This window comes from Podarcis bocagei (genome assembly GCF_964188305.1).
Source record: "Podarcis bocagei genome assembly, chromosome: 2".
Classification (NCBI taxonomy): domain Eukaryota; kingdom Metazoa; phylum Chordata; class Lepidosauria; order Squamata; family Lacertidae; genus Podarcis; species Podarcis bocagei.
In genome coordinates this window covers 102,306,368-102,333,227 of record NC_138126.1, presented here as the reverse complement: position 1 = coordinate 102,333,227, position 26,860 = coordinate 102,306,368, and the positions used below count along the sequence as shown (strand labels likewise).

Sequence of the window (26,860 nt, the reverse complement as noted above, 5' to 3'; positions counted from 1 at the left end):
CTTTTCATCTCAGTGCCACTCTGCTGAGGCTTTCATGAGAGATGGGCCAGGAACAGCAATGCATAATGCTCAGTCCTTAATGGTAGTAAAACAGGAGCACCACGGCTAAGAAACTGAACTGTGAATCGCAGTGTTTCTGGTTCAGATTTTGCTGTGCCATAAACTGACCTTTGGTCAAGCTGTTCCCTTTTAACCTCATCCTCCCCATCTCTTGTATGGCTTTTATAATGCCCAAAACTACCTTTCAGGGTTGGGATACACATTATAAAGAGACAGTGCAAGTGTAGTGCTTGTGACCACTTCAAGCTGCTGTGCAGAAGCTTAAGTGTTACTATAACCCTTTGAAGCCACTCCAAAATCCTGCACAAGAGAAATTGGACCCTCATCTTTCTGAGTCTTGGTTTTCTCACAGCCACAAAAAAATCATGTTCTGTTATGCTGCAAATCTGCATGTTTTTCATTGGAAAGAACATTTACTCCATGCAAGGGCTAAAAAATTTCTTATTCCGTCGTGTACCCCTCTTTTCAGAAATTGTCTCGGGGTTTCAGCAAGGGGAGAAATTGAAACATTTTGGTTTGAAGCCTGCTTTTTGAATGGTTTTCTTGTATGAGAAAATGCTTCTTGGGAATTTATAGTGTTAAAAAATATGCTTCCACTTGGCTGTGTTTGGAGAGAAGGGCTTGAACGATGGAGCATTATTTGGCCCTTGTTTCTCATGTTGTCAAAGTCTTGGGCACCCCTTGTGACAAGAGGGGGCTGTATTGTGCCCAGCCACAAGAAAGGGGTTGCAATGTTATGTGAGCTTGAGGAGGGGGTTCTTCTTGAAACATGGTGCTGGTGGGAATGGGAAAAGATGGTGTGTGGATCCAAGGTCAAATAACAGGCAGTGCGCCTTGTCCCCTCCACAGTTCTGCAGCTGGCAGTTCCCTTGCAGCCCTGTGCACTCATCCTTGCATTCAGGGCCTGGGAGGCTGTGCTAACAGCTGCAAAGGAGCAGAGCCAGCACTTGGTTGCACGAGAACTGCTGCTCTAAGCACCCGACTCATCCTTGTTAGAGGAGTGCTGACTCCTAGTTAGGGGAGTGGACCTGAATGGAGGGAGGCAGGTGGACAAAAGATGTCCCTCCCAAAAAAAGGGGAGGGATGAGGAGGAACTGTTTGGATTAGGGCAAATACTGCTTTGCACCTACTTGCCGGCTTGTTGTTCAGGCTTGAGAAATCTCACACATGGCTGTAGCGTTTTGGTTCCCTGAGCATCTCAGCCTAGTGGACTGCATTTCTGAGTACTTTATGATGTGCGTGCAACGGGGCTAGGAAGCTATTCCCTGCATCTAAGTGGTCTGTTCATGTAAGCTATTCTAGCAAGGGGTTGTTGATGCTGTGACCATGGAGGAGATGCCTGAACAAGCGATGGGGATTCTGTGCCCCTCCAAATAATGTTGGGCTCCTAATCCCACCAGCCCCAGCTAGCATGGTCAGGGGTGGTGGGAGGTGGGAGCCCAACAGCATCTGTGGCCCCACATGTTCCCCACCCCTAGCCTACAGGTAAGTGCAGGTTCTGCACTCCAATTCAATTTGTGCATTGATTATATCAGTGAGTAGCTTTCCTTGTCACCTTAAATTGCCTCCAGCAGAGAAGAGGCAACTTTTTTTTTGATGCGTATGCAGCTACTTCTGCAGATGGTTAATCATGAAGCAAGAACATGGCCCTCAATGCCCGCTTTTCTCTTTCTTTTCCTTAGTCGCCATTGGCCAGCAGGTTATTTATTTAGTAATGGCTGCCAAAATGCCCTTCTCCTAGGCTGAGCTCTACTCATGGTTTTTCTGGCTGTGTGAGAGTTGCTCCACCAGACCTTTGTGCAGCCTTTGCATGAATTCATTCCTGATCTCTTCTCTTGCAGGCCACCAGGGAGGCTTCTGCATGATGTGCGTTATGCAGAATCACATGATACAGGCTTTCGCCAACAGTGGCAATGCCATCAAGCCGGTGTCCTTCATCCGAGATCTCAAAAGTAAGCAGCTGAGGGAGCTTTGTTTTGATGAGGCTGTACAGTGCCGTTGTGATGCATCTCACCAGTACATACAGGGAAAGGGGCCAAAGATCTCTTTGTTTGAAGTGTTGACTGTAGAGTGTGTGTGTGTGTGTGTGTACACACATGCCATACACTGCACTGCACATGAAAAAGCCAGGTGCGCAGATCACCCCATTGTGGAGCTAAGTCTGAAGACGTGGCAGCTGGGCGTGCAGATAAATAAATACATAAATAGATTAGAGGTATTTTTGGCGCTCCTTTCGTTTCTTTTAACTATCCAACTGAGGTTGCCGGTATTTAAGAAACTATAAAAGGGAGATTGAAATGCACTATACACTGTCCTCATCAGCATTTTGCTTAGTTCAGCATTCTGCAGAATCTAGAATGGTTTGGGGTTTTGTGTGTGTGCGCGTGTGCATGCTAATAAGCTTCATGTAATTCCTGTGCCCCGGTCAAGTGTCAGCGATGCCTGTTACCTTGGCATGAGCTTGACCTGCGCTGGCCGGGCATAGGAAGCCAAACTTCAGAGTCCTTTTCCTCCACCTGGCAGAGATTGCTCGTCACTTCCGCTTTGGCAGCCAAGAGGATGCTCACGAGTTCCTGCGCTACACCATTGATGCCATGCAGAAGGCCTGCCTCAATGGTTACACCAAGTATGCACAACTCCCTGTCTCTGGGGTGGGGAGGGTCAGGGCCGTACCTTTCACTTGGTTGCAAAGAGATGGGCAGGATGAGACCTTGCCACCTTCCCCTGTTGTGCAAGCAGCTTCTTGGAAGCATGAACCTTCACAGGTGGAATGTGGGTGGGGGAAAGGGGGGCATGCTGGGTAAGTCACCACTCAGCTAACGGTGGCTGCTTCTCCTTTGCCCAAGGAAGCAAAAGCTAGTAATCCTCCCTAGGGAGGGAAGCCCTAAGGGCTGCTTCTGTGTCCCTGCCACTATTGAGGCCCCATATTGCTTCGTGAAGGTGTTCTCCACTCTCTTCTTAACCCTTGGCTGCTTTTCTTCCCAGGCTGGACCGCCAGACCCAGGCTACCACATTGGTGCACCAGATCTTTGGCGGCTACCTCCGATCTCGTGGTGAGCACAGCTTTAGCCCGGTACCTTTCACGCCCTTTATGCTTGAAGCGTTGACCAAGTCCTAGTGATAACTCTACAACTCCAGTTTTTCCTTCATTGCCTAGCTGCGCTTCTGCAATGCCCACCTGACTTGTGGGCGCACACAGCTGCTGATGTCCCAATACCGTGAGAGTTTCCTGCGGGCTTCCTTTGGCCTCTGCCCAGGTTTTGAAGAGGATATTGGGAATTGGGGGATTTAGCTGCTTCCCATGCTGGTTTTGCTAGCTGCCGAGGTGGAAGCGTTGATGTCTCGGAAGTCCCTTTGTGAAAGATGACCTTGGCGGGCAGCTGAGGCCATGAAGAGTAGGCAAGCAACTGTTCTGCTTTCTTTGCAGTGAAATGCTCCGTGTGCAAGAGTGTTTCGGACACTTACGACCCCTTCCTGGATGTGGCTTTGGAGATCAGGGTATGCCAGTGTTAAATCAACGCTTTCCCCTTTTATTTCTTTTCCATGGTAGGCCTAAAGAGGGACATAAGCCGGCAGGGGATTTGCACATATGAGCAGATTCATGGTGCTTTCCTACTTATACATGAGCGCTGCGTGTAGGGAGGCATATAGCATGCACTGAAGTGTAGCGAGCAAGTGGCATATAGGTACTCGGTTGCCTGTGCACGGCTGATGTATAGAAAATGATAATAATGGTGGGGTGGGGTGGGGAACCTGTGGCCCTCCAGATGTTGTTGGACTCCCCAACCAACATGGCCAATAGTGAGGGATGATGGGAGTTGTAGTCCAACAATATCTGGAGGGACAGAGGTTCTCCATACACTGGGCAGGAAGAGAAAAGGGCATCCCATCTAAGCTAAGATAACAGTAGCTGGGGTGGTAGTGGGTGAATGAAACCACTTCCTAAATAATAATAATACTAATTTATTATTTATACCCCGCCCATCTGGCTGAGCTTCCCCAGCCACTCTGGGCGGCTCCCAATCGAGTGTTAAAAACAATACAGCATTAAATATTAAAACAATAAACCTTAAAACATAAAAAACTTCCCTAAACAGGGCTGCCTTCAGATGTCTTTTAAAGATAGGATAGCTGCTTATTTCCTTCACATCTGAAGGGAGGGCGTTCCACAGGGCGGGTGCCACTACCGAGAAGGCCCTCTGTCTGGTTCCCTGTAACCTCACTTCTCGCAATGAGGGAACCGCCAGAAGGCCCTCGGCGCTGGATCTCAGTGTCCGGGCTGAATGATGGGGTGGAGATGCTTCTTCAGGTATGCAGGACCGAGGTAAAGAACTAAAGAGACATTAATAATAATAATAATAATAATCATCATCATCATCATCATCATCTAATGACAACAACAAATTTATTGTTTATATGCTGCCCATCTGTCTGGGTTTCCCCAGCTGCTCTTTTCAGAGCTCACCTGAGTGTAGTTATAACCTGAGCTTTGGTGTGATTTCTGTATGAATGTCCCTCTTCTGTTTGATTACAGCAGACTGCCAACATCGTGCGGGCATTAGAGTTGTTTGTAAAGGCTGACGTGCTAAGTGGAGAGAATGCCTACATGTGTGCCAAGTGAGTTGCCTTCCTCTTGACCTATCCATCTCTCCTGTTTGGCACCTTTTCTTTTGCATAATGACGCCTTTATTTATTTATTATTTAAAAAACAACAGAAGCATATTTCTAGAATGGAAGTGCTAACTTATGAGGTCAGGCAAATATGTTCTGCTCCACAGCTTCAGTAACTGCTGACTCATGCTTAAAAAAAAATCTGTAGGAAAAAGAAAAGGGAGGGGACTAGGCTCACCTCTTAGCTATTTCCAAAGTGATGAATTGGGTTGGTGGTGAGAATAGCGAAGCAGAAGAGAAGTTTGGGTATGTATCTTCACAGTGTGTGGTGTTATTTATTTATTTATTTGGTGCCTCTGCCTTCTACAGTGGTGCCTCGGGTTACAGATGCTTCAGGTTAACAGACGCTTCAGGTTACAGACTCCACTAACCCAGAAATAGGACCTTGGGTTAAGAACTTTGCTTCAGGATGAGAACAGAAATTGTGTGGCCCCATTAGCTAAAGTAGCACCTCAGGTTAAGAACAGTTTCAGGTTAAGAACGGACCTCCAGAACGAATTAAGTTCTTAACCTGAGGTACCACTGTAATTGAAACCAAGCCATTTCCCTGATGGTTTCAAGGCCACCTGCAGGGCAGAAGATGCTAGCTTCATATGCAGGGAAAGACTTAATAGCCTTCCCCACCCCCCAGTCTCACGAGGGGGCAATTGTGCAGCTGCGTAGCAGGAGGGGAGTTCTCAGGGCATCCCCCGTTTTCACTGAGCCTTGCAACGAGGAGCCAGAGTGTGTTGATATTTCCTCTTCTTTGTGCCAGGTGCAAGAAGAAGGTGCCAGCCAGCAAGCGCTTCACCATTCACCGGGCATCCAACGTCCTCACCATCTCGCTCAAGCGCTTCGCCAACTTCAGCGGGGGCAAGATCTCCAAGGTACGTGGCGATCTGGAAAGCGGGGAGGGGGAACAAAGACGTCCCTTCTCCTCTGGAAGAGGGTTTGGAGGAGCGCTCGTGGCTGCTGTCTTTCTGACCTCATGCCAAGCCTTTTAAGGGTTATACAAGTACTGAAGAAATGAACCTATGCTGCCCATTCTTGTAGTAGACCGGTATAAAGTAAGCAGCACATAAGTGGCACGCAAAACACTAAAAAACCGTTCTACTTTCTAAATCTTGTATTAATAATCCAAAAATTGAGAAAGCTATGTACAAGATCTACTACAGAAGCCACAAACAGAAACCTCATTCACATTGTGTCCAAAAGGAAGATACAGTCTTTAAATGTTCCTTTAGCCAGGCTCCTGTAGCTATCAACGAGGATAAGTTTGATCAAACCAAGTGTCGGTGATGTTACGCACAAGAGTTAGTCGGGGTGCTGGCGTTTGTCACCTGTTTCACCTAGGAAGAGTCCCGGGCTTCTTCAGTAAATTCTCTTTCACGGTTTTGATATATTTATAAACATTCACTGGTGGCATAAACCAAAACTTATTAGTGTTTGAACAAAATTTCTAAATAATATCTGAACCGACAAGTACAAAAGTCTATACTTACAGTCCATTTCTTCTTAGATTAAGCTACAATATTTATTTTCTTTCTTCAGGAAATTCTCCCTCAAGATTTTGGTGTATTTACATACATTCACTTGTAATATAAACCAAAACCTGATTAACCTTTAAACATTCATTATATAATTTTTGAGAGTATAAATTCAAAAATCAATACTTACACTTCATATGCTAACTTCTTTCTTGACCCATGGATGCTTTCCCTTTTCCCTGGCAGGATGTCGGCTACCCTGAGTTCCTCAATATCCGCCCCTACATGTCTCAGAGCAACGGGGACCCTGTCATGTATGGCCTCTATGCTGTGCTGGTACATTCAGGATACAGCTGCCATGCGGGGCACTATTACTGCTACGTCAAGGTGAGTCCTTTCGTGTGTTGTCAAAGGGCAGCCCTGGCAGTGGAGAGGGGGGCTTTGCACCCCAGGCTGTGGGGTGGTAATGTGAAGCATTGGCAAGCATCAGTGTGGAAGGCTGAACTGCGTGAATGCTCTTCAGTTTAAGTGTGTCTAGCTATCTTGCTTGGAATTCCTGCTTTCTCACTTTGGCTCCCTGCTGGCATTCGGAGTGGCCAGGCTTTTAATGCTGCTTTCTCCAGAGGTTCAACAGCAAAGAATCTTGGTGATTGCAGACAGTGCATCTCTGGAGCTCTGATGTTCATGTCCAAATGTTATAAGTTGGCTGGAAGTTGTAGGAGGCAGCCTGCTGGAAAAACATTCTCTCCAGCGGGTGCAGAATGCAGCAGTAAGACTCCTTACAGGGTCCTCGCCGCAGGATCACATTCACCCGGTGCTATACCAGCTGCACTGGCTCCCGGTGGAGTACAGGGTCAGGTTTAAGGTGCTGGTTTTAACCTTTAAAGCCCTATACGGCCTAGGACCCTCGTACCTATGGGACCGCCTCTCCTGGTATGTCCCACAGAGGACCTTACGGTCTTCAAACTAAAACATCTTGGAGGTCCCAGGCCACAGGGAGGTTAGGCTGGCCTCAACCAGAGCCAGGGCTTTTTCGGCTGTGGCCCCGATCTGGTGGAACGTTCTGTCACAAGAGGCTAGGGCCCTGTGGGACTTGACATCTTTCCGCAGGGCCTGCAAGACAGAGCTGTTCCACCAGGCCTTTGGCCAAGGCACAGTCTGACCCCCTCCTTTGGTAATCCTCACAGAACTCTAGCCCAATGGTTGCCATTAATTTGATTTTGAACTGATTTTAAAATGAATTGATTTTAGAATGCTGTGTTACTTTTATTGTTGTTAGCCGCTCTGAGCCCGGCTTCGGCTGGGGAGGGCAGGATATAAATAAAATATTATTATTATTATTTTATTATCTCTAGCACAAGAATTATCCAACCGTTTATTGCCCTAGTTGGCTTTATTCCTACCCATAGTAGCCAGCCAGATGGCAAAGGGGAAGTTTAGAAGTGGGGTAACTAACCTCCCTGGGGTTATTCTCCAGTTCTTGGTATTGTTATCAGTGCATGTCGATGTTGGATTCCTGGCTATCATGACTTGCAGCCACTGGTACATCTGTTCATGAATTTATCTGGTCCAGTGTTTCCCAGACTTGGGTGTCTGGCTGTTTTCGAACTGCAATTCCCATCATCTCCGCTTCTGGACTTGCTAGCTAGGGATGATGGGAGTTGTAGTCCCAAAACAGCTGGAGACCCAAGTTTGGGAAACATTGACCTAGTCCCTTTTTTCATTGAAGCTTATGCCTACCTTTGATGGTGTGCAGTGCTTGTTCCCCTCCTGCCTAACACTGCCCTTCTGAGCTGTGTTGTAGCTACAAATCCCCCTTTCTCTTCCCATTTTCAGGCTAGTAATGGGCAGTGGTACCAGATGAACGACTCAATGGTGCATTCGAGCAACATCAAAGTTGTCCTCAATCAACAGGCATATGTGCTTTTCTATCTTCGGTAAGTGGGGCATGATATGGGACCTGCCGTTGGCCGCCTCTCTTCATGCCTGTTTCTTGGGGTGCCCTTCAGTCCACCTGTCACCTTTATGCTAGTGGAGTGGAGAGGAGCAGAAGTCCATTTTTTTAAATGGAGGGAGGAGCAGGCTGGGGTCAACTGGGGGCGATGATAATAACACGGTTGTTGCTAATGCTGGGAAGCACCCTTGCCCATTCTTAACCCATCACTGTTTTAGCAGGGTCCTCAGCTGCTTCTGCTGATGTGGTTTCCTTTTCATGTTGCTGTGATTGCTAAATATCATCTCATGTAAATGAACAAAATATTCAGAGGGAAGCAGAGTGCCTGGCAGTGATCCACAAATAAATAGCAGCGAAAAACCCAATAATATGTACCTTTTATAAAAGAAACTCTAAAAACCAAGTGTGTTTAGACCAGAGGTCGGCAACCTAAGGCCCATGGGGAGGTCTGCCGGGGAGTGGACCGGACCGGCCTCAAAAAATGTTGCCAACCCCTGGTTTAGACCCTCTTTCAATAAAGTCTTTCTCTGTGATAAAATATACATCAATGCTAATGAGTAGCTGCTCTGCCAAACTGTTCAAAGGCCAATATATACGAGAATACAATTTTTTTTAAAAAAATCTTACTATTCAGCATTTGCACTGCCCTTTATTGTTGAAGTCTTCAATTTATGAATGACCTCACACCAACATCTGTGGAGGTGTGGTGCTTTTCCGTTGATCATTTGTAATCAATAATAAACCCGGGTGTTACATTTTCATGCGGTGCTTCAAACGCTGCAACAGTTTGAATTGTATTGTACTCTTGCATACTGTCCATTGAATAATTTGAGGGGCCTATGCATTAGCAATGTACAATCTATAGCTGGCAAAGAGTTACATAAGTTGAGATGTTTTTCTGTTTTAGATATTCCTTTGTGTTCATATTGTTTCCTGTTGGGCTTTTTGGGTTGTTTACTGTTTTATGGTTTAAAGTTGTTTCCTTAACTTCTCTATTTGCTTTTCTTTTTTTAAATCCAAGACCAAACAAATACTTCTGTGTTCTTTTGTGTTTGTAAACTGTAGCGCAGTGGTGGGGAACCTCAGACCTGTGTCCCAAATTAGGTGCTCCTTCCCATTTGGCCTGCAATGTGGCTTTTTTGGGGGGGGGGGAAGGAAGCCCAGCTGCTCATCACTTCATGCCGTTTAATTCCGGCGTGTAAATGGTGAAGCTCTGGTGTCAAATTCCACAGAAATGCTTGATAGAGCACACTATAAATGTGTGTTATAGTTGTTAGGGTACCTGATGTCATGGTGGTGTCTCTGGTGACTGATAAATGGGCAGCCCTGCCTACCCGTCGGAATGGATTGCAGAGGGTGCCCCAATTCTTGGCCCGGATGATTTGCCAGATCCAAAATAGACTCAGCTTGGCTCATCAGCCACACCCAGTTCCCCACCGTGGCTGTAATGGAATCCTTCATACTGAAGAAGGTTCACAGCACCTGCATTCTCTTGCCAAAGATCAGGGCTTTAATCCCTGCCCTATTAAACCTTGCTGCCTTGGTTGCATGATCCTGCTCTGTGCTGGGAACCGGATTGTGCAGCCAATGCAGGATTGAAAGCTGTCCTATCATCCATCAGCTGATGGGCAGGTGGGTGTGGTTTGAAGGAAATGGCCTCCCTGAGCTAAATTAATCCTGGTGCACCAAGATTGGCCTAAGAGTTGGAGGTTCCCCACCCCCCTGGTCTGAAGAGTAGGGTGACCTCTAAAAATAGTGATAGCGATAAAGTACAAGTTCCTCCTCCTCCTCCCCCCTTTTCAAGGATCCCAAGTACCAGGAAGAATTCTGAGGGGACCATCTCCAAAAGCACGTGCCCTGCATCCAACCGAGCAAGCATAGTCTCCGACCACATGAAGAAAAGCATGACCAATGGTGCCCTCGCGTCACCACTGATGAGCAAGGTGAATATCTGCATAGTCCGCCTGCCATCCAGAATTTCCCACCGGCGGAACTGTGTGTACTTTGAACTTCAAAAGGAAAGGGGAAAGTCTTAAGCTTGAGCAGTGCAGATTCTGGGCTGAGGAAAAACAAAACCCAGTGACCTGTAAAAAAAACCCCAAAGTAAATTGAGAGTGAGTACCCTGAAGCTCTCTTCAGCTACTGAAAAATATTACGCAGTCTCTTCTCTGGGTTGGTATGTTATCCGCACACTTTTCATCAGCAGCCATAAGTGCTAGCAAGTTTTTTTTTTGGGGGGGGGGGAATTGAAATTCTTCCAGCCATACAAATGCACTGCAGCAGGCCGCCAGCCAGCCCAAGACACTGTTATGAATTGTGGGGAGTGTACTACAAAAGATTGATGAAATTGTTGGGTTGATGCTTCCGATGCAGTCACAAAACTGGCATTTTGAGTCTTAATATGTGGAGGAACTAAAGCCTTGTTCTGCCCCCAGCATCTTTATGGGAAACATGTTTGCAGTTTTATGTAATGGATGGGGTGCCAGTAGTTGGGCATCTTAGTGCTTCTTCTCCACACTTATTCTCACTAAAGTGGTAAACCTGTGAGTGGATTGTACCACTTCACGCTGCAGGGGGGAAGGCTCACATGCCTAAATGCTTCTTTGCCTAGAAAACAAGATGGCAGTGAGAGGTTTGAGCCTAGCCGTTTCCCTGGCATTCCAACTTCCTATGTGAAGTACTTCAAAATAACTCAAAAATGGGGGTGCATTCCCTCACACGAGCCCTCTCCTGTGGTGTCAGTTGGTATGACCAAGGAAGTTATTCGTTTTACCCCCAGAGTACTATTCATTAAATTAGCAATGTTAAAACAACAAAGAATATAATAAGAGAATACAATCATTACAGTTGGGAGATAAGAAATAAAGTAGCTGTTACACTCACTGAGTTAGTGCCCAAGTAAAAGATTTTGTGGCCTAGAACCGCATCATAACAGGCAGTCTATTGTAATAATCAGAGATCACCTCTGAAATAAAGTACAGTGGTACCTCTGGTTACGAACTTAATTCGTTCCAGAGGTCCGTTCTTAACCTGAAGCACCACTTTAGCTAATGGGGTCTCCTGCTGCTGCCGCGCCACCAGCGCACGATTTCTGTTCTCATCCTGAGGTAAAGTTCTTAACCTGAGGTACTACTTCCAGGTTAGCGGAGTCTGTAACCCGAAGTGTTTGTGACTCGAGGTACCACTGTACCCTTAGTAGCAGCTGATAATTTAACTATTCCAGGCATTTGCTTAAACCAGTGGGACTTGGCGTCTGTGAACCTGCTGTGTTCATACAGTATATGAAATAAAATCAAACCAGGCATTTTGGCCTCTGGGTAGTTTTAATGTAACAAGATTTTTTTTTCAAGGAGAGGGTGATTTGCTAAGTCTTGGTATACCAGTAATCCAAATCGCCAAGATCAAAAGTCTTCCAGAACTTGGCAATTGTAGCAGTCCTCTCCTGTTTTGAGAACAAGGCCAGAGCCCACCGACTTGAATGGTAATAAATGCATCAGTTGCTTCCCCGTGGATCAGATGGGGGAAATCTTAACCCTGAGTAATTTGTAAGTGAACTGCATGACTTTCATGCAGCTAGATAACCTTATATGCCGTCTGCTTATACATCTGGCAGTTTGCGGGGTATTGCGTTTGGATTGGTCTGAACAGTTTATTGAGCAGGGGGAGCAGTTCCCATTTTGTGGTATTGGCTCTACCTGTCTTCGTTCAACACCTATTATCTTCTGACGCTACAGAGGCAAGATGTGACACAGGCCAGGAAGACATTGGACCCTGAGGAACCTGGCGTCCCTGTTCCCCGCAGCTCCTTTGCTTCCAACTCCAAACCCCAGAACGGGACGCTTCCTCCTTCTCCTCATCCGAAGCTCATCCCTGCTGTTGGGTTCTCCTCTCCTAAGCTCCCTGCCAAGCTGTCTTTCCTAGACGACTTCAGCAAGAGGTCCAAGAAGCAGCCTCTCTTGCCACTCAAAACATCTCAGGACTTCAGCGAGGCCACCAGTGTCAGGGTGGAGATGGGCAAGCAGAGCTCCTGGGGAGACAAGGGGTTGGCATTGTCTTCACAGCCGCCAGAGGCTCCCAGAGGAGACCCTGAGGCCAAAGTTCGTGAGGAAGGTCCAGAGGTGCCGAGCAAGGCCTCCTCGCCTTTGACTTCTTCCTCCTCGTCTTCTTCCTCCTCGTCCTCTTCGAGCAGCTCCTTTTCCTCCAGTCCAGCACATCGCCCAGCCAAAGGACTCCCGCAGGCCACGATGGGCGTCAACGGCTACTGCTCCTCTCAGGAATCGGACTGTGCCTCTGGGAAATCTGTTTCCGAGGACTCCAAGTTTGCCAAGCTGAAGTCGCCTTTGCTGGCTAATGTGACCAATCTGGAGCTGGGAAATACCATGTCCCCCCCACCTGCAAAAAAGCTGGCCCTCTCTGCCAGGAAGGTGCGTTTTAGGGGTACTTTACCTTACCTACCTCCAAAATGGTGGCAAAATGGAGTGGTGATTTGGGTGGTGGGGTGGGGTTGATTCAGGCAAGGGGCATTTCAGGCTTGCGGCAGCACTGCAGACTCGATCACATATGCAGTTATAGAGTTGGAAGGGATCATCTAGTCCAGGGTTCCCCAAACTTGGGTCTCCAGCTGTTTTTGGACTACAACTTCCATCATCCCTAGCTAGCAGGACCAGTGGTCAGGGATGATGGGAATTGTAGTCCAGAAGCGGCTGGAAACCCAAGTTTGGGAAACTCTGATCCAACCCCCTGCAAGGCAGGAATATTTTGCCCAAAGTGGAGCTCGAACCCACAACCCTGAGATTAAGAGTCTCATGCTTAACCAACTGAGCTGTTTTGTAGGTAGGAGCCCAGGGAGATTCATCACCTGGCCAGCTTATAAGTCCCAAGTGCTTTCTGACTTACCCTCCTTACTTGCCAATCCATTGTTGCAAACTACGGCCCACACATAATGCAAAGTCAAATCATGGCTTAGTGTGAAAAAGCAAATGTGCAGGTTCCCTGATTCAAGGATTGCGGCCACAGCACTCCTCTTGTGCTGCCCAGGGCAGAGCAGTGGCTTGGCCCAGGTTCAGATGCCGTTCTAAGCCAAACCATGGCTTGGTCCTGGGTAGCATGGCAGCAAGCAGAACCCGGGGAGGAGCAAAGGGGCTGAGATCTCCACTCCCAGAACCGGCGTGCGCCCTATTCGTGCTCAGCCATGGTTTGGCTTGATTCTGCCTGCGAACAAGCTCAGTATTCTTTTAAGCAGGTGTCTTGCCTTGCGAATGCATTCTGTGCAGGGGGGCCCTGTTTCCCCAGACTCTAGGGGAGAAACTTGTGTTCTGTAGAGCTGGTCTCCCCTCATTCTTGCCCCTTCAAATCCTCTTGCTTGGTGAGGCCCATATTAAAGGAGGCATTTCGCTGCTCACAGGGCCAGAGCAGAGAGACCCTGGCTGGTTTTTTTCGTTCCTCTCTTTGGAAACAAGGAAGATGGGAAGGTGCCTGTTGCCCATTGTTTTATTCTAACACTGTTCTGTCTTTATACATGTCCTTCCTTCTTTTCCCTTTGTTTCTAACAGCAAACACTTTTCTGATTCTTTTTCCCTGTCCCACCCCCACCTGTTCTTTTGTTTTCCCCCTCCTCTCTCTTCTTGCTCTGCCCCCTGGGGTCACGGAAACCTCTTTTTAGACCACCAAGTTTTTATTTATGTCAATAACTACAGGGCAGCAACACACTGCAGAAACTGAGCAGCAGTGAGCGCCTGGCGCCGCCCCACCCTCCACCAGCTGCTACAAAAACCACCCACCCCGTCTGTGCCGCTGCGCTCGACTATCCCAGGTGAGCTCCCGGGGCCCTTGTGGGGGTGGGGGGCGGTCATAACCCTGGCCTGGCTTTCTGAACCCTGTCCTTGCTGTGTGGCTCTTTGGCTTGTCATAATAAGTCACTGTAGCGTTTGGTACTTTTCTGAAGCAAAGCCTTTCTGGATTTGAGGGTGTTGCTGCAATTGCTAACATGTGCCTTGAAGCCCACCTGTTACTGGGTGTTGTGTCTGGTTTGGGTGCTTTGGGCAAATGGCCAGGGAATGAGAAACGTCACCCCGCTTGGACATTATGTGTGAGAGCAGCCTCTGTGTTTTTTTAATTTGTGTTTTATACACACACACACACATACACACACACAGTGGTACCTCTGGTTGCGAACGGGATCTGTTCCGGAGGCCCTTTTGTGACATGAAAAGAGCGCAACCCGCAGTGGTGCGTCTGTGCGCACACGGGTTATGATTCCCTGCTTCTGCGCATGGCGTCATTTGGCACGTCTGCGTATGCGCGAGCGGCCAAACCCGGAAGTAACCCTTTCCGATACTTCCGGATTGCCGCAGGACGTAACCTGAAAGAACGTAACATGAAGCGGACGTAACATGAGGTATGACTATATATGTTTGTGTGTGTGTGTCGTATGTGTGCGCGCACACACACACACATATATACAATGGTAAATGATATGGGTTGTAGCCAATGGCTTGTATCTATTGCAGCACTAAATAAGCATCCCATCAGCACAGGGATTCCTGCTTGTGCAGTGGGACTTTCCCCCCGCTCCAAATTTGCTACAGAGGGTTGGAGGAATTCCTAGAGCAGATTGTGGGGGCGGGGGAGTTGTCGAACTGGTGATCCTTATGCTAACAGGATACTTGCGTAGTACTGCATTGGATGCAAGCCTCTGTTAGTCCTCAGAGTTGACCAGTTGCAGATAGTTGGCATGACCAACTTAGGTCCATTAGTTTCAGTGGGTCTACTCTATCTTCATTGGGTGCAACCCCATAATAAGCATTAACACATTAGTGGCAAGCATAATGCAATAAATATTTTTAAACCTATGTACATCCTAATGGCCACACATCACTTAAAATGCATCTGTTTTAAGACAGTATAATTGTATATTGCTTTAAAAGTAGCACATGGTTCGTTTAATCATATGTGACTCCGGTCACATCAAGTCAATAGAATAAAACTTCCAACTTCAAATGTACTCGTCGTTATGGGGTTCAACTTTTTTCTTTTTATATTCATTCCACCCATGCTCCTCATATTTGACCTGTATTTCAACCTACATCTCACCAAACAATTGGGGTTCTCAGTTTATTGTCAACCTCTGCCTCTGTTTATGTTTTTAAATTTCACCATATGTTCTAGGTCCCAGACTTTTCCTAGCCAAGCCTCTGATTAAAGAGGGTCTGGTTTCCCCCAAGCCTGACATGTGGTCATACAGGCTGCTATTGCTATAAGGCGGACTGTCATTTTGAGATCTTCTTGGGGGTCCCACAGTTCCTTTAAAATAGCCAGATAATACTACTGCTAAAACAGGTGCATGCAGGGCTACATTCTGTTATGGGCACCTTTCTGTGGCAAAAGTGGGGCGAGCTAGGAATGTAAATTTTGTCCTTGCACAGTAGGCAAGTTTCTAAATACACTCATGCACCCCTCTAGAATCCTACATCCAGGCAACCGGAGTTCGATGGCACATACCAGCCAGATAAAAACCCTTGAGAGGGTATGAAGTAGGACTGGCAAGGGCTGTGGCCCGGGGAGAGGGATCGTGGCCCACGGATGCTCGTGAGGGCCATATCAAGGCCTAGAGTGGCCGCATCTGGCCCTTGTGCCTGAGGTTCTGCATCCATCTAGTAAGGGCTGTCTTGGTAATTCATAATTCAATACTTTATTTCTCTTAGTACATGATTCCAGGCCACCATCTCTTGCCATATAACCTCACATCAGTGCAGTCTGCAGTCTTCCTTCCCTACTCTTCTACTAGCGCTCAGTTGAGAGTCTTTTGCGTTGAGAGTCTTGTTGGCTCGCGTTGTTCTTTTGAGTTCTCCAGAGACAAGTGTACTTCCTGGGCGCAGGTTTGCCAACTGTCCAGCCTCTGCAGAGGTGCACAGCTGCATTGCTCTGTACTGCAAGCTTTTTGTGCTACGGCGAGACACTCTGTTCTTTGAGTCTAAACTCTTAAAAGCAATACAAATTAGCTTATACTTAGGTAGCAAAGCATCTGCATGCTTTGAATACAGATGGAACTTAAGGGGTTGTTTATCCTGCAAGAAGCAGTGCAGAACAGAGCAATAGAAGGAGGTGATCTCTAGGGAAATGCCCATGCGGGGGGTGGGTGGGTTCCTCACTGCTCCAGAAAACCCCAAGAATTATTGTGAATGGCCTTAAAATATTCAAATATAGCTCCACAATCTGGTGAATATAAAAACTCAAGCACCAAAGTGCCTTGGTGAGAGAGCTTTGAATTTGGCCCTGAAATAACTCCTCAATTAGGGCATAGAAATCATCCAGCCCAGAAGAACTCCACGCCTGTGTTGTGGAAATGTGCTAGCTGACTGTCCTATGAATATCTTTACGTGAATAAATCTCTATAGATTGAGCTAGAAGTGGCATGGAGCTTAGGACCCTCATACCTGTGGGACTGCCTCTCCTGGTATGCCCTGCAGAGGACCTTAAGATGCATAAATAGCAACACCCTAGAGGTCCCGGGCCCTAAGGAAATCAGATTAGCCTCAACCAGAGCCAGGGCCTTTTCAACACTGGCTCCGACCTGGTGGAACGCTCTGCCTCATGAGACAAGGGCCCTGCAGGATCTGATTTCTTTCTGCAGGGCCTGTAAGACAGAGTTGTTCCGCCTGGCCTTTGGCTTGGAATCAACTTGATCCCCTCCCCCTTTCCTTTTTCCTTTCTCCTTCTGTGATGGAACTCCTATTTGGGGATTTCCCTGGCTTTTTTCTGGACCAGTCTGGATAGTTGGCCTTGGTGAAGATTTGACGTTTTCATCCCCCCAAAGTTTTTGATTTGAGTTTCTACTGAAATGAGGCTGCATTTTAATGTATTTTAATCTTGTTTTTAAGTTGTATTTTAATCAATTGTTTTTATACCTGGTGTTAGCTGCCCTGAGCCCGGTCTTGGCTGGGGAGGGCAGGGTATAGATAAAAATTATTATTATTATTATTATTATTATTATTATTATTATTATTATTATTAGTGAGGAAACATTGCAGGGTCAGTGAAGCGTGGTTGGGCCTTTGGGATAGGGGCAGAAACAGTTCCAAAGCCTGACGCCATACCAATCTTAAGCCTGGAAGAAGCTGAATGTTTATTAATGCCCAGGGCATGTGGGGTGGTCTGCTTCTGTATCCCAGTTGCTGCGGATCACAAGAAGGGAAAGGGCTGTTGTGCCCAAGTCCTGGGCACCTGGTTGACCACTCTGAGAACAGAATGTAGAATTAGATGCATGAATCCAACAGGGCTTTCCTTTGCTTCGGTTGACAATGCTTTGTCCTTCTGGGTGATGTAAGGCAGTGTTCCCCAACCTTGGGCCTCCAGCTGTTTTTGGACTACAATTCCCATCATCCTTGACCACTGGTCTTGCTAGCGAGGGATGATGGGAGTTGTAGTCCAAAAACAGCTGGAGGCCCAAGGTTGGGGAACACTGATGTAAGGGACTATTTATGTTGTGAAAGAGGCCGGCACTGGCTCTCTTTTAGAACAGAAACGGGTGCGGTCTTCTGCAGAGACTTCTGCCGCTTTGGTGTCGGTTGGCTCTTAGCTTTGTCTGTGTGTGATTCTCTAGGACGCCCTCATCTGCTTCCAAATCTTCAGCGCCTCCACCGCCGGCCAGCAGCGCCTTTGTCAAACCCTTGCCCAGCTTCAAATCATGCTGCCTCTCTGCCGCCCCTCTGCCGCCACCTGCGGTGCCCAAAGAGGCACTGAGCCACTCTTGCCCAGACCGGGACAAGAGGCCTTTCCTTGCCAGCTCCAAGAAGAGGAAAAGGAAGCGTAGCCTCTCGGAGGAAGAACAAGGCACCCATTGCATCCCGAGCACACGAACCATTGGTGCAGAGGGAACCTGCCTCTCCAACCCACCCAGGAAGAAGAGGCAACTCGAGGAAAACAGCAGGCCTGGAGACTCCTCTCCTGAAGCGGAATCTGACTTGGTGGCAGCCAGGAAGGGAGAGGAAGAGGGAATAGCTGGAGGCTGCAAGGTAGCAGATCCTAGTCTAGCTAATTCCACCCAAAAGAGGAAAAAGAAGAAAAAGAAAAGGAAGCTGCAGCAAACAGAGGAAGACTGTAAGCCTTTGCTGTCCCCTGTGAACAGGTGAGTGTTTGCTTGGTTGTCTTTTCTAGGGGAAGGGCTTTGCTTGGAGAGAGAAACATGAGCACTTGACATCTCCACCATCTGGAGGTGCATGCCTGGGGATCCTTGGATCTAGACTGTTTTCACACACTAATACCTCATCCTGTAGAATTCTATCGGTTATATTTTATCTCTGCAATCGGAATGAATTTCAGGAACCAACATGTATTTTCTGTGCAGCCAGAACAGGAGCAGTGAACAGCGTTATAGGCTTGTCTTCACTTAACCCACCCCACTGCCTGCTCAATTATGAAGCATATTCTTATGTTATGAATGGTCTGTTGTCACCATTAGGGAAAAAGAGATCAGAAATAGGCCATTGTATATGTGGACTGTCCCTGGATCAAGTAACTTTCCTTAAGCTCTCAAAGCTCTTAACCTAGCTCAAGGTTGTCATCTGAACTAGCCAGATGTTTCACCGGGAATCAATCACAGTCAATCCATCATTTGAAAAATAAGGCTTTGGAGCCGTCTTGCCCAAAAGGGGCAACTAGACATTCCATTTTGGCGACTTTAACCTTGGTTTGAGGAGCCATTTGGCGCCTAGGCTTATATATCTGAGTTTCTAACACTGTTGGGATGGCAAGCCATGAAGACTTAGACTAAGCTCTCAGACCCCTCTGTGAATTGCTAGGTTGCTTACATTGCTAGGTAGGAGTGTGTTTCCTTGTTATCTGTGTCTCAAGGGTCTTTGGGCCTCCCCCCAGCCCCCCCATCACCTTCAATAATAATAATAAATAATAATAAAACAAGTGGAGCCTTTGAGCCTAGTGGAACCAAGCGTTGCCCTGTGTTTACACAAGTCCTTCCTGCTGCCTTCTGGACCAATGTTTTGCATAATCCTGGCCCTTCCTGTCCCATCTTCTTTCCTCCCCTTTAAAGGGCTGTGCCTACAAACCTGAGGCACTTATTTTTGAGGCTTCAATCCTGTGCAAGCTCAATTGGGAGTAAACTCTGCTAAGCAGAGTGGGCGGTCTCCTGAGTAGAGATGTAGATGTACAATGGTGCCTCGCAAGACGAAAAGAATTCGTTCCGCGAGTCTTTTCGTCTTGCGATGTTTTTCGTCTTGCGAAGCATGGTCTGTCACAACTGCGCCTCTTCAAGCGGCTTTTAAAAAAAAGGGCAAGACGTTTTCATCTTGCGAAGCAAACCCATAGGGAAATTCGTCTAGCGAAGCAACACAAAACCGAAAAACCCTTTTGTCTAGCGAGTTTTTCGTCTTGCGAGGCATTCGTCTTGCGGGGCACCACTGTATTAAACAGGCCAAAAGGTACAGCTCAATAATTTTGATAAGAAGAAAGCAAGCACAGCATATAGTTCAGTTCCCCCAAAAGTTCCTCTTCCTCGCCCCTGTAAAATGAAAACTCTGAGGGAGGGGGAAGTATGCCTCCCAGATTTCCAGAAGCCTGGTGCTTCTTATCTGTGTATAACTAAAAATAGGTTTTGGGATTCTGCTGCTGCTACTGGTACAGACTCTGGGGCGTTTTGCTCAGATGCATTTTGCAGAATATACATCTGCCTAGAGATGAAACTGACGGTTTCTGACTGGCATCTCTCTGTACGCCTGATCCTTTTAAGCAAGATCATGTAGCTGAAGGCTAGGCTTGCCATACATCAGGAAAATTCCTGATCTGTCCTCGCTTTCAGGTGTAAAAATGGTGTAAGGGGAATTTTGCGAATCGCCAAAATGTCTGGGGAAACCCGGGTGTCAGGCAACACGATGGAAAAAGCAGCAGAAACAGCTCCAAAAGCTTAGAATCACTATTTTGGGGGGTGGTTTCCCCCCAAAAGCTCAACTTTTTGAAATAATGCAACCCTACTGAAGGTTAAATCTGGACCCTCTCAGAAACATGGGCTGCTGGTTGCTGGATAAGACATGGAAAATTGGAAAGGAAAGGAAATCATATAAATATGCTTAATTTTTCTGAGTGCTAGTCCTTATGTAGCCCCAAACAGCACCATATTGGCACAGATATATTAGGCGTGGGGTGACCTCAAGGTTTACAGAAGGAAAAACAGTAGGGGGGAGAGCCCGGAATAGCCCAGTAAGGACTGAGCATGCTCAGTACCAAATAATGCTGACTGGTCCTTTGCGGGGAGGGGGATGGACTAAATATCTGGGAAGTGGGGCATGTTTAGCTGGCTGGAATCCTGAACTGGAACACCCACCCACCCCAGTTCAGCATTTTGTTGTGAGACTTCGCTCGCATGTATAGCGGTCTTCATCTTTGGATCCTGCATATAAATACATGACGAGCCCTTTTGTGTCCTATTTCATTCTTTTATGCAGAAAGTTCAGTTTTGATGGAGGCCGTTTTAAGAGACTGGTTTTTATTTTTACCTATTTATTAGATTCATATACCGCCCTTCATCATAAGATCTCTGGGTGATTCACAGAATAAAAAACAGGATAAAAACAAGTAAATAAGTAAAACAAAACATCAAAACAATACCCCGCCCTTTCCCACAGACACATTTAAAAGGCGGTAGAGTATTAATCAGCCAGAGGCCTGGTTGAAGAGGAATGTTTTCACCTGGTGCCTAAATATATATATAATGAAGGCACCAGGCGAACCTCCCTGGGGTGACTATTCAACAAACAGGGAGCCACCAGAGATGTTGCCACCCTCTGTACCCCGAATGGAGGGGGCACACAAAAAAGGGCCTCAGATGATGATCTCAGAGTCCATTTGGGTTCATATGGGGAAAAGGTCCTTGGGGTGGTATTCTTTGTACTTTCTCATTGCATTCAGATACAGTTTTAAAGCAGGTTATTTTAAAGCAATGGCTGCTGATTGTACTTTTTTCTGGGTGGGTGGGAGGAACAGTTCTAACTTTAAAAAAAATAAATGAATAAAACCAAAGGGGTTGGCTGTTGTTTTTTAATCCATTTTGCAGCTGCCCTCCACAGCGCGAGGCAGAAGCCTGCCTAATAGCCCATGAGCCGGTGGAGGAGTCCTGTAGCCTGAAGAAGAAGAAGAAAAAGAAGCCGAAGCAGCTTCCTTGCCCAGCTTCGGACAGCGGCAGCCCTGCTGGAGAGAGCGAGCACCGAAAGCACAAGAGGAGGGAGAAGCAGGGGGGCTCTGTGCCAGAGGCCAGCAGCCCCCAAGAAGAACAGAGAGAAAATGGCCTTTCCTCTGCTAGAATCAGCCCCCCAGGTTTGAGACATATCTATATCTTAGCTGGGTGTGCGTGCGGAGAAAGGAGAGTGGGGGACGGTGTACCCCCCCAGTTCAGATCAGCTCCTAGAATGGGCATAGGGGAGTTTGGACTTGCTGCAGTTCTAAACTAGGCTGAGCTGCCATGAGCTCCACTGTATCTGTGAAGAGCAGTAGTGACACTTGCCCCAAACCCAGAGCTCTTTTTGGGACGCGGAAGAACTGTTACCTATTTATATATTTATATTTACACACACACACACACACACACACACACACACACACACACAGTGGTTTCCTTATGTCCAAACAAAAGCAGTACAGTGGTACCTCGCAAGACGAATGCCTCGCAAGACGAAAAACGCGCAAGACGAAAGTTTTCCGTTTTTTGAGTCGTTCCGCAAAACGAATTTCCCTATGGGCTTGCTTCGCAAGACGAAACGTCTTGCGAGTTCTTGCGAGTTTGTTTCCTTTTTCTTAAAGCCGCTAAGCTGTTAATAGCCGCTAAGCCGTTAATAGCCGCTAATAGCCGCTAAGCCACTAATAGCCGTGCTTCGCAAGACGAAAAAACCGCAAGACGAAGAGACTCGCGGTACAGATTAATTTCGTCTTGCGAGGCACCACTGTATAGGTGCCTGTCAGGACTGGTCATTGTCCTCTTCAGATCACCACACAAACACTTCTTGTTCTTTTATAACTTTTTATTGTGTATTAACAAACAATCTTATAAACTGTTCTTATCTTTAACTATTATTCCTCAGAGTCACTTATTTCAGATACCTTCTGAGCTCTGCTTCTCCGTGACCAGCAACTCTCAAAATGGCGAACGCGCCCTTCCTTTCGCTTTTCCGCTCTTTTTTCTAACCTCCTCCCTAGAGCTGGCTTGTATCTCCCCTCCTCCGAATCTGAGCTATATTAGATTCACTGCTCTCCTCCCTCTATTGGGGAAAACTTTCTCCCTCTGGGAAACTGGAAACTTCTAACTCTTAACTCTTCCCTGACACTAACTACTTAGCAACTACGTAGAATGTGGCAGTGGGTTTTCTCCCAAGGTTTCCTCTGCTTTTGTCCCAAGGCTTCATAGCCTCTCCCTGTTTGGTTTATGCACATCGGGCATCTCTTGCTAGGCGTGCAGATGAACTCAGATGTAACCCCCACAGCTCTGACATGTTGACGCCCAACAACCTAAGCTCAGTTAAACAAGCCATTGTGATTAATTCTGGGTGCAAACCCTAGGAACTTGTGCAGTATTGTGGTTGGTAGAGATGTTCCAATAGTCTGTTGGTGTCTTGCACGTGTTTCCCCCCTGCAGGTGTAAGTGAGCATTTTCACCTTGGCCCGTGGACCACTGGGAATGCAAATCACACATCTGTTCCTGGGGTTGTGTTTCTTTTCAGTTCTGTTCCCTTGGTTTCCCTGGCACTGCTGCAGAGTGGCAGGTCAGATTTGCTGCATGACATGATTGTGCCAATACTTCTTACCACGCACCCTTCCTTCTTTCCACAGTGGCCTTGACCTGGACTGGCAGCCAGTTTAGACATGGGGACAAGTGCTCCTGGAACATCCCAAGTCCAAAGAAGGAAGTGGTACATCAGAAGCACGAACAGTTTGATGTGGTCCAGGAGCTACTGAAGGATTCTTCAGATAAAGCTTATGGAAAGCAAGGTACAGTACTTCTTTAAGGAAAGGGGTCTTCCCATAAACAGATGAGGCCCTACTGCTCCTGTGTTTTGGAAGGGGTTTCCTCCTCTTAAGCCACAGTAGGAAAACAAATAATGGGGATCTTTGGCATTCTCAAAAGGCACCCCGTGTTTTATGATAGAAGTGCTTGTAGATAAGACAGTGTCCCTGTTTCTCTATGTGTGCTTCTGGTGATAGCACCTTGCTGTCTTCTTCAGTGGAGAAATGAGGAAAGGGCAGAGGGCTGGGATAGTGAGGAAGGATTGCCACCAGGGCCGGCCCACCTATGAGGCAAGCTGAGGCGACTGCCTTGGACGGCAGGACCCACAGAGGCAGCAGATAAATGTGTCTTTGGTATTTGGATTGTTCTTATTATAAAATGAAAAATAAAAACCACAGGGGCAGCAGATCCTGATGTAGATCTTTATTCCCCACCCTGTTCCTGATGTAGATTTTCACTCATCCATTCTTCCCTGGTGGGGAGGGCGGCACCATTTTGTGGTTTGCCTCAGGTGCCGAAATGTCTTGGGCCGACCATGCGTGCCACGACCCCCAGCTCTTCTTTGCCAATGTGTTTCCTCCACAGTGTTGACATGGGATGGCGAGGTGTCGGCCATCAGCCAAGCTGCCATGCAGGATGCTGTATGGTCTCAGAGCCAGACAGTCATTGACGATTGGGATGAAGAGTTTGACAGTGGGAAGGTAAGAAGCCTAGCCTGTTGCAAGCCTAGCCTAGTGTGTTCAGTTGCTAGTTTGGATTGTTTTTAAAACAGACTTCCCATCTTGAAAAGCATATATTTCTTCAGCATGCCTGCCTGCTCAGTTGTTGCTAGAACAATCAGAATACATCTGCTTGCATTTCTAATAGAGCTGTTATATGACCTATGAGCACGAGCCAAATTTTAGGCTTAGTGGGTGATCCTAGTGATAGTCAGGAAGACATCTTTTGGATTTCAGTCCCATTGATCACTTGCTGATCGCCTCTGGGTTATTATTTAATTAGCTTTTCTCCATCTCAGCAGCTGCTTTCTGGTGAGTAGAGTGGGGAGGGAATGTCCTTTCTACGCTTCACTTGATGTGGATGGCAGCTTGGATGCTAGAAGCTGGAACAACCACACGTTCTTTCTTCTTGCCGTAGGTGAAGAAAATCAAGAAACTCAAGCGTGAGCGGAGAAGAAATGGCAATGCGTTCCAGAAACTGCAAAGCCGGCGTAATTTCTGGGCCGTGACACATCCCGCTAAAGTTGCTAGCCTGAGCTATTGGCTTTGAGATGGTGAGGAACTTGAGTGCAGCCTACCAGAGGGATTTGGGGAATTGCAGTTTATGGAGTGGGCAATGGAAAATTATTCGGCGGTGGAAATGACTCGTAATTAGGACTGTGGTGCCTGTGTGCGAGGGGTGGGAAGGCGTATTTGATTTTGCAAACGCAGTTGTTAAACAATGCACTGATTTATGCACTGACCCATAAAGGGTCCTTCATCAGCTGCAGACACCAGGTTCTGTTTGCTTTTAAAATGTGACCGTTTGAATACCTACAGCAAATATTAAGCTCGTGTAGTCCTTGCTTAGGCTGATTACATTATTTTAAATATGGAAGTTGGATTCTTGTCTTTTACAACTCCCAACTTCTGCCGAGGGATTTGAGCAGTGGCGAGGGAAGTCTTGTAGGACCTTCTACAATATGCAGATGTAGGAGTTCTACAAAGCAGCGTTGCCATTCTTTTTCCTTTCCCTCATTTAAACCTGTGGTTGCAGGATCTCTGTTGCCCCCTTATTTGTTTTTTTTAGCTTGCTTTTTTCAACTTCGTTCTCTTCCTTCTGCTCCTCACACCACCCAGTGGTCAAGAGGGTGCAATCCAGTAACACTTTTCCTGTGGCACTGATTTGTTCTCCATCTCGGCCCCGCAGATGAGTTCTTGGCTGCAGCAGTGCTATGGCGAACTCCGGTTCTTTGGAGCGCCCGGTGACCAACACAATTCTGTCAACAGTCGCGAGTTGCCAACTCAACGGGACTCACGGGGAATGTCCTCCTCTTGCCTTGAAGGCTCTGATGGATCTTCTGTGCAGTGCCTGGGGAAATGCAGGCACCCATCGCCGCTTACTTGCAAGAGTGTCACGAGGAGCCTTTGCCCGGGGAAGGTCCTGTCCCTGGGTACCCGTGGGCATCAGGCATGGATCAGCAGTGGAGCTAAGAGCAACTAGCCCATTTGAAATGAAATCCCTCTGTTGCCTCCGCCCGCCACCATGTGTCAGCATGATGAGCTGTGATGCCCTCTGTTCCCTTTCCTGCCAAGAGAAGATTGAGAAAGCCGAGAGCTGTGTCCCAACTCCTCAAGAGCTGGGTGTTGTTGTGGTACATTTGCCCCTTTCCCCACTCCCTGGCTGAGTCATTAGGACAGGATGCAACTGACATGGCATTTCTCCACGCATCTGCAGCCCCTTCTCTGGTTTATCCCATTTCAGAGAAGTATGAAATGCTCCACTCTGGAAATATTTTTCAAGACCATTTCCCACATGCTGTTCCTGCTGTACAAAACACTTGGGACTTGAGTTTTGTACAGCCAGGAAAGCGGGTGGTCAGGTCGCCCTGCCCTGTACAGTTGTGTTCAAATGCATTCACTGCCAGGGCCTTCAAAAGGTGCTGCTTTGCAATGACAACTTCTCGGTAGCATTCTCCAGCCATAGTTAAGTCACGGTTCATTTGAGATTTGCCTGTTGCTGGAGTGTGTTGCTTCAAGCTGCAGGCAGGGGAAGAAATGTTTGAATTCTCCACACAACAATAATAATTAAAAAAATCCACGCACACTTTAACTAGGAGTTCTTTTCCACAAAGGAGTGTTCAGACATTCACACCCCCACTTGCAGTCTTGAATCTTCCTTGCTTTGGGTCTTTTTTCCGTGCCTCCTCTTAAGCGTTGTCCTAATTAACTTCCGGCAGGCATCATTGCACAGCTTGTGTGGCAGAAGTTAATGACTCCAAGAGGACCTGAGTCTCTCGCAGCATATTCCCAACTTGGGAGTTTGCGTTGGAGAGAGGTTGCCCGAAACATCCCTTGCTTTGGCACCAAGGCAGAGCGGGCTGCTGCCTGCCAAAATGAGAGAGACCCAAGTGTCCCTGTGCCAAACCTTTTTCAGTGGGTAGTTGTCAAGCCAAGTGGTGCAAGGGGTCCTGTTCCTGCAGGGCTGGCCTAGGGTTTCCTTTATTCCCTTGCATCTGCTGCTGTCCAGCTGTTAACCTCGGTGGCTTACTCCCAGGTAGGCAGCCTTTACCTGTAACTTCCCCACAAGTGCATGATTGGTTGGAGGGGCAATCCGTGTGCATCCCACCCATTCCCAGCATTGCTCGTTCAACTTTGGCACCCATTTCCTCTCTTCATAGATTGGGTGCAAAGGTTGAAAACTAGCTTTATTTTCTCCACCGTATCCAAGCAGTTACCAAAACGGTTTTGGCCATTGCATTTAATTTGAGCTGATGATTTATTATGATTATTACGATTCTTTTTTTTTTCTTGGGGAGGGGGGGCACTGACCCTGTTCACTCTCTCAGCGGGGAGCAGTCTCTTCCCCTCTGGCAGTGCCCGTTTAACAATCTCCTGCCAACATGTAGATACCCCAAGCGGGTATTATGCACCTCATGCTGGGGCTTGCTGCAGTAGCCCTAGTTGTAGCAATGGTTCATGGTGCAATAAAGGAATGTTTTGTGTA

The 26,860-nt window shown here is 47.3% G+C and overlaps 1 protein-coding gene across 3 annotated transcripts; it reads left to right on the top strand.

Moving 5' to 3' along the window:
• The first annotated feature begins 1,555 nt into the window (after window positions 1–1,555).
• USP36 (ubiquitin specific peptidase 36) lies at window positions 1,556–26,860 on the top strand. 3 transcript variants are annotated; one of them, XM_081180862.1, is made up of 17 exons: window positions 1,556–2,012; window positions 2,584–2,686; window positions 3,046–3,113; window positions 3,488–3,558; window positions 4,595–4,677; window positions 5,486–5,597; window positions 6,444–6,584; window positions 8,034–8,134; window positions 9,956–10,094; window positions 11,886–12,575; window positions 13,848–13,963; window positions 17,753–18,277; window positions 21,215–21,474; window positions 22,981–23,139; window positions 23,741–23,856; window positions 24,293–24,428; window positions 25,082–26,860. In XM_081180862.1, exons 1-16 carry the CDS (start codon window positions 1,871–1,873, stop codon window positions 24,422–24,424), a joined length of 2,958 nt encoding a protein of 985 aa, XP_081036988.1. In that variant the 5' UTR covers window positions 1,556–1,870; the 3' UTR covers window positions 24,425–24,428; window positions 25,082–26,860. The 3 variants fall into 3 exon arrangements, with proteins under 3 accessions (XP_081036988.1, XP_081036989.1, XP_081036987.1); XM_081180863.1 differs by having other exon boundaries at window positions 1,558–2,012; window positions 4,598–4,677; window positions 25,064–26,860; XM_081180861.1 differs by having other exon boundaries at window positions 1,561–2,012; window positions 25,064–26,860.

Excerpts from the sequence above, each read along its gene's own strand:
- USP36 (XM_081180862.1), top strand. The coding sequence starts at position 1,871 with ATGAATTCATTCCTGATCTCTTCTCTTGCAGGCCACCAGGGAGGCTTC. Across the intron at positions 2,687-3,045 it reads TGCCTCAATGGTTACACCAA|GCTGGACCGCCAGACCCAGG; the intron begins GTATGCACAACT and ends TTTTCTTCCCAG. Across the intron at positions 4,678-5,485 it reads AATGCCTACATGTGTGCCAA|GTGCAAGAAGAAGGTGCCAG; the intron begins GTGAGTTGCCTT and ends TCTTTGTGCCAG.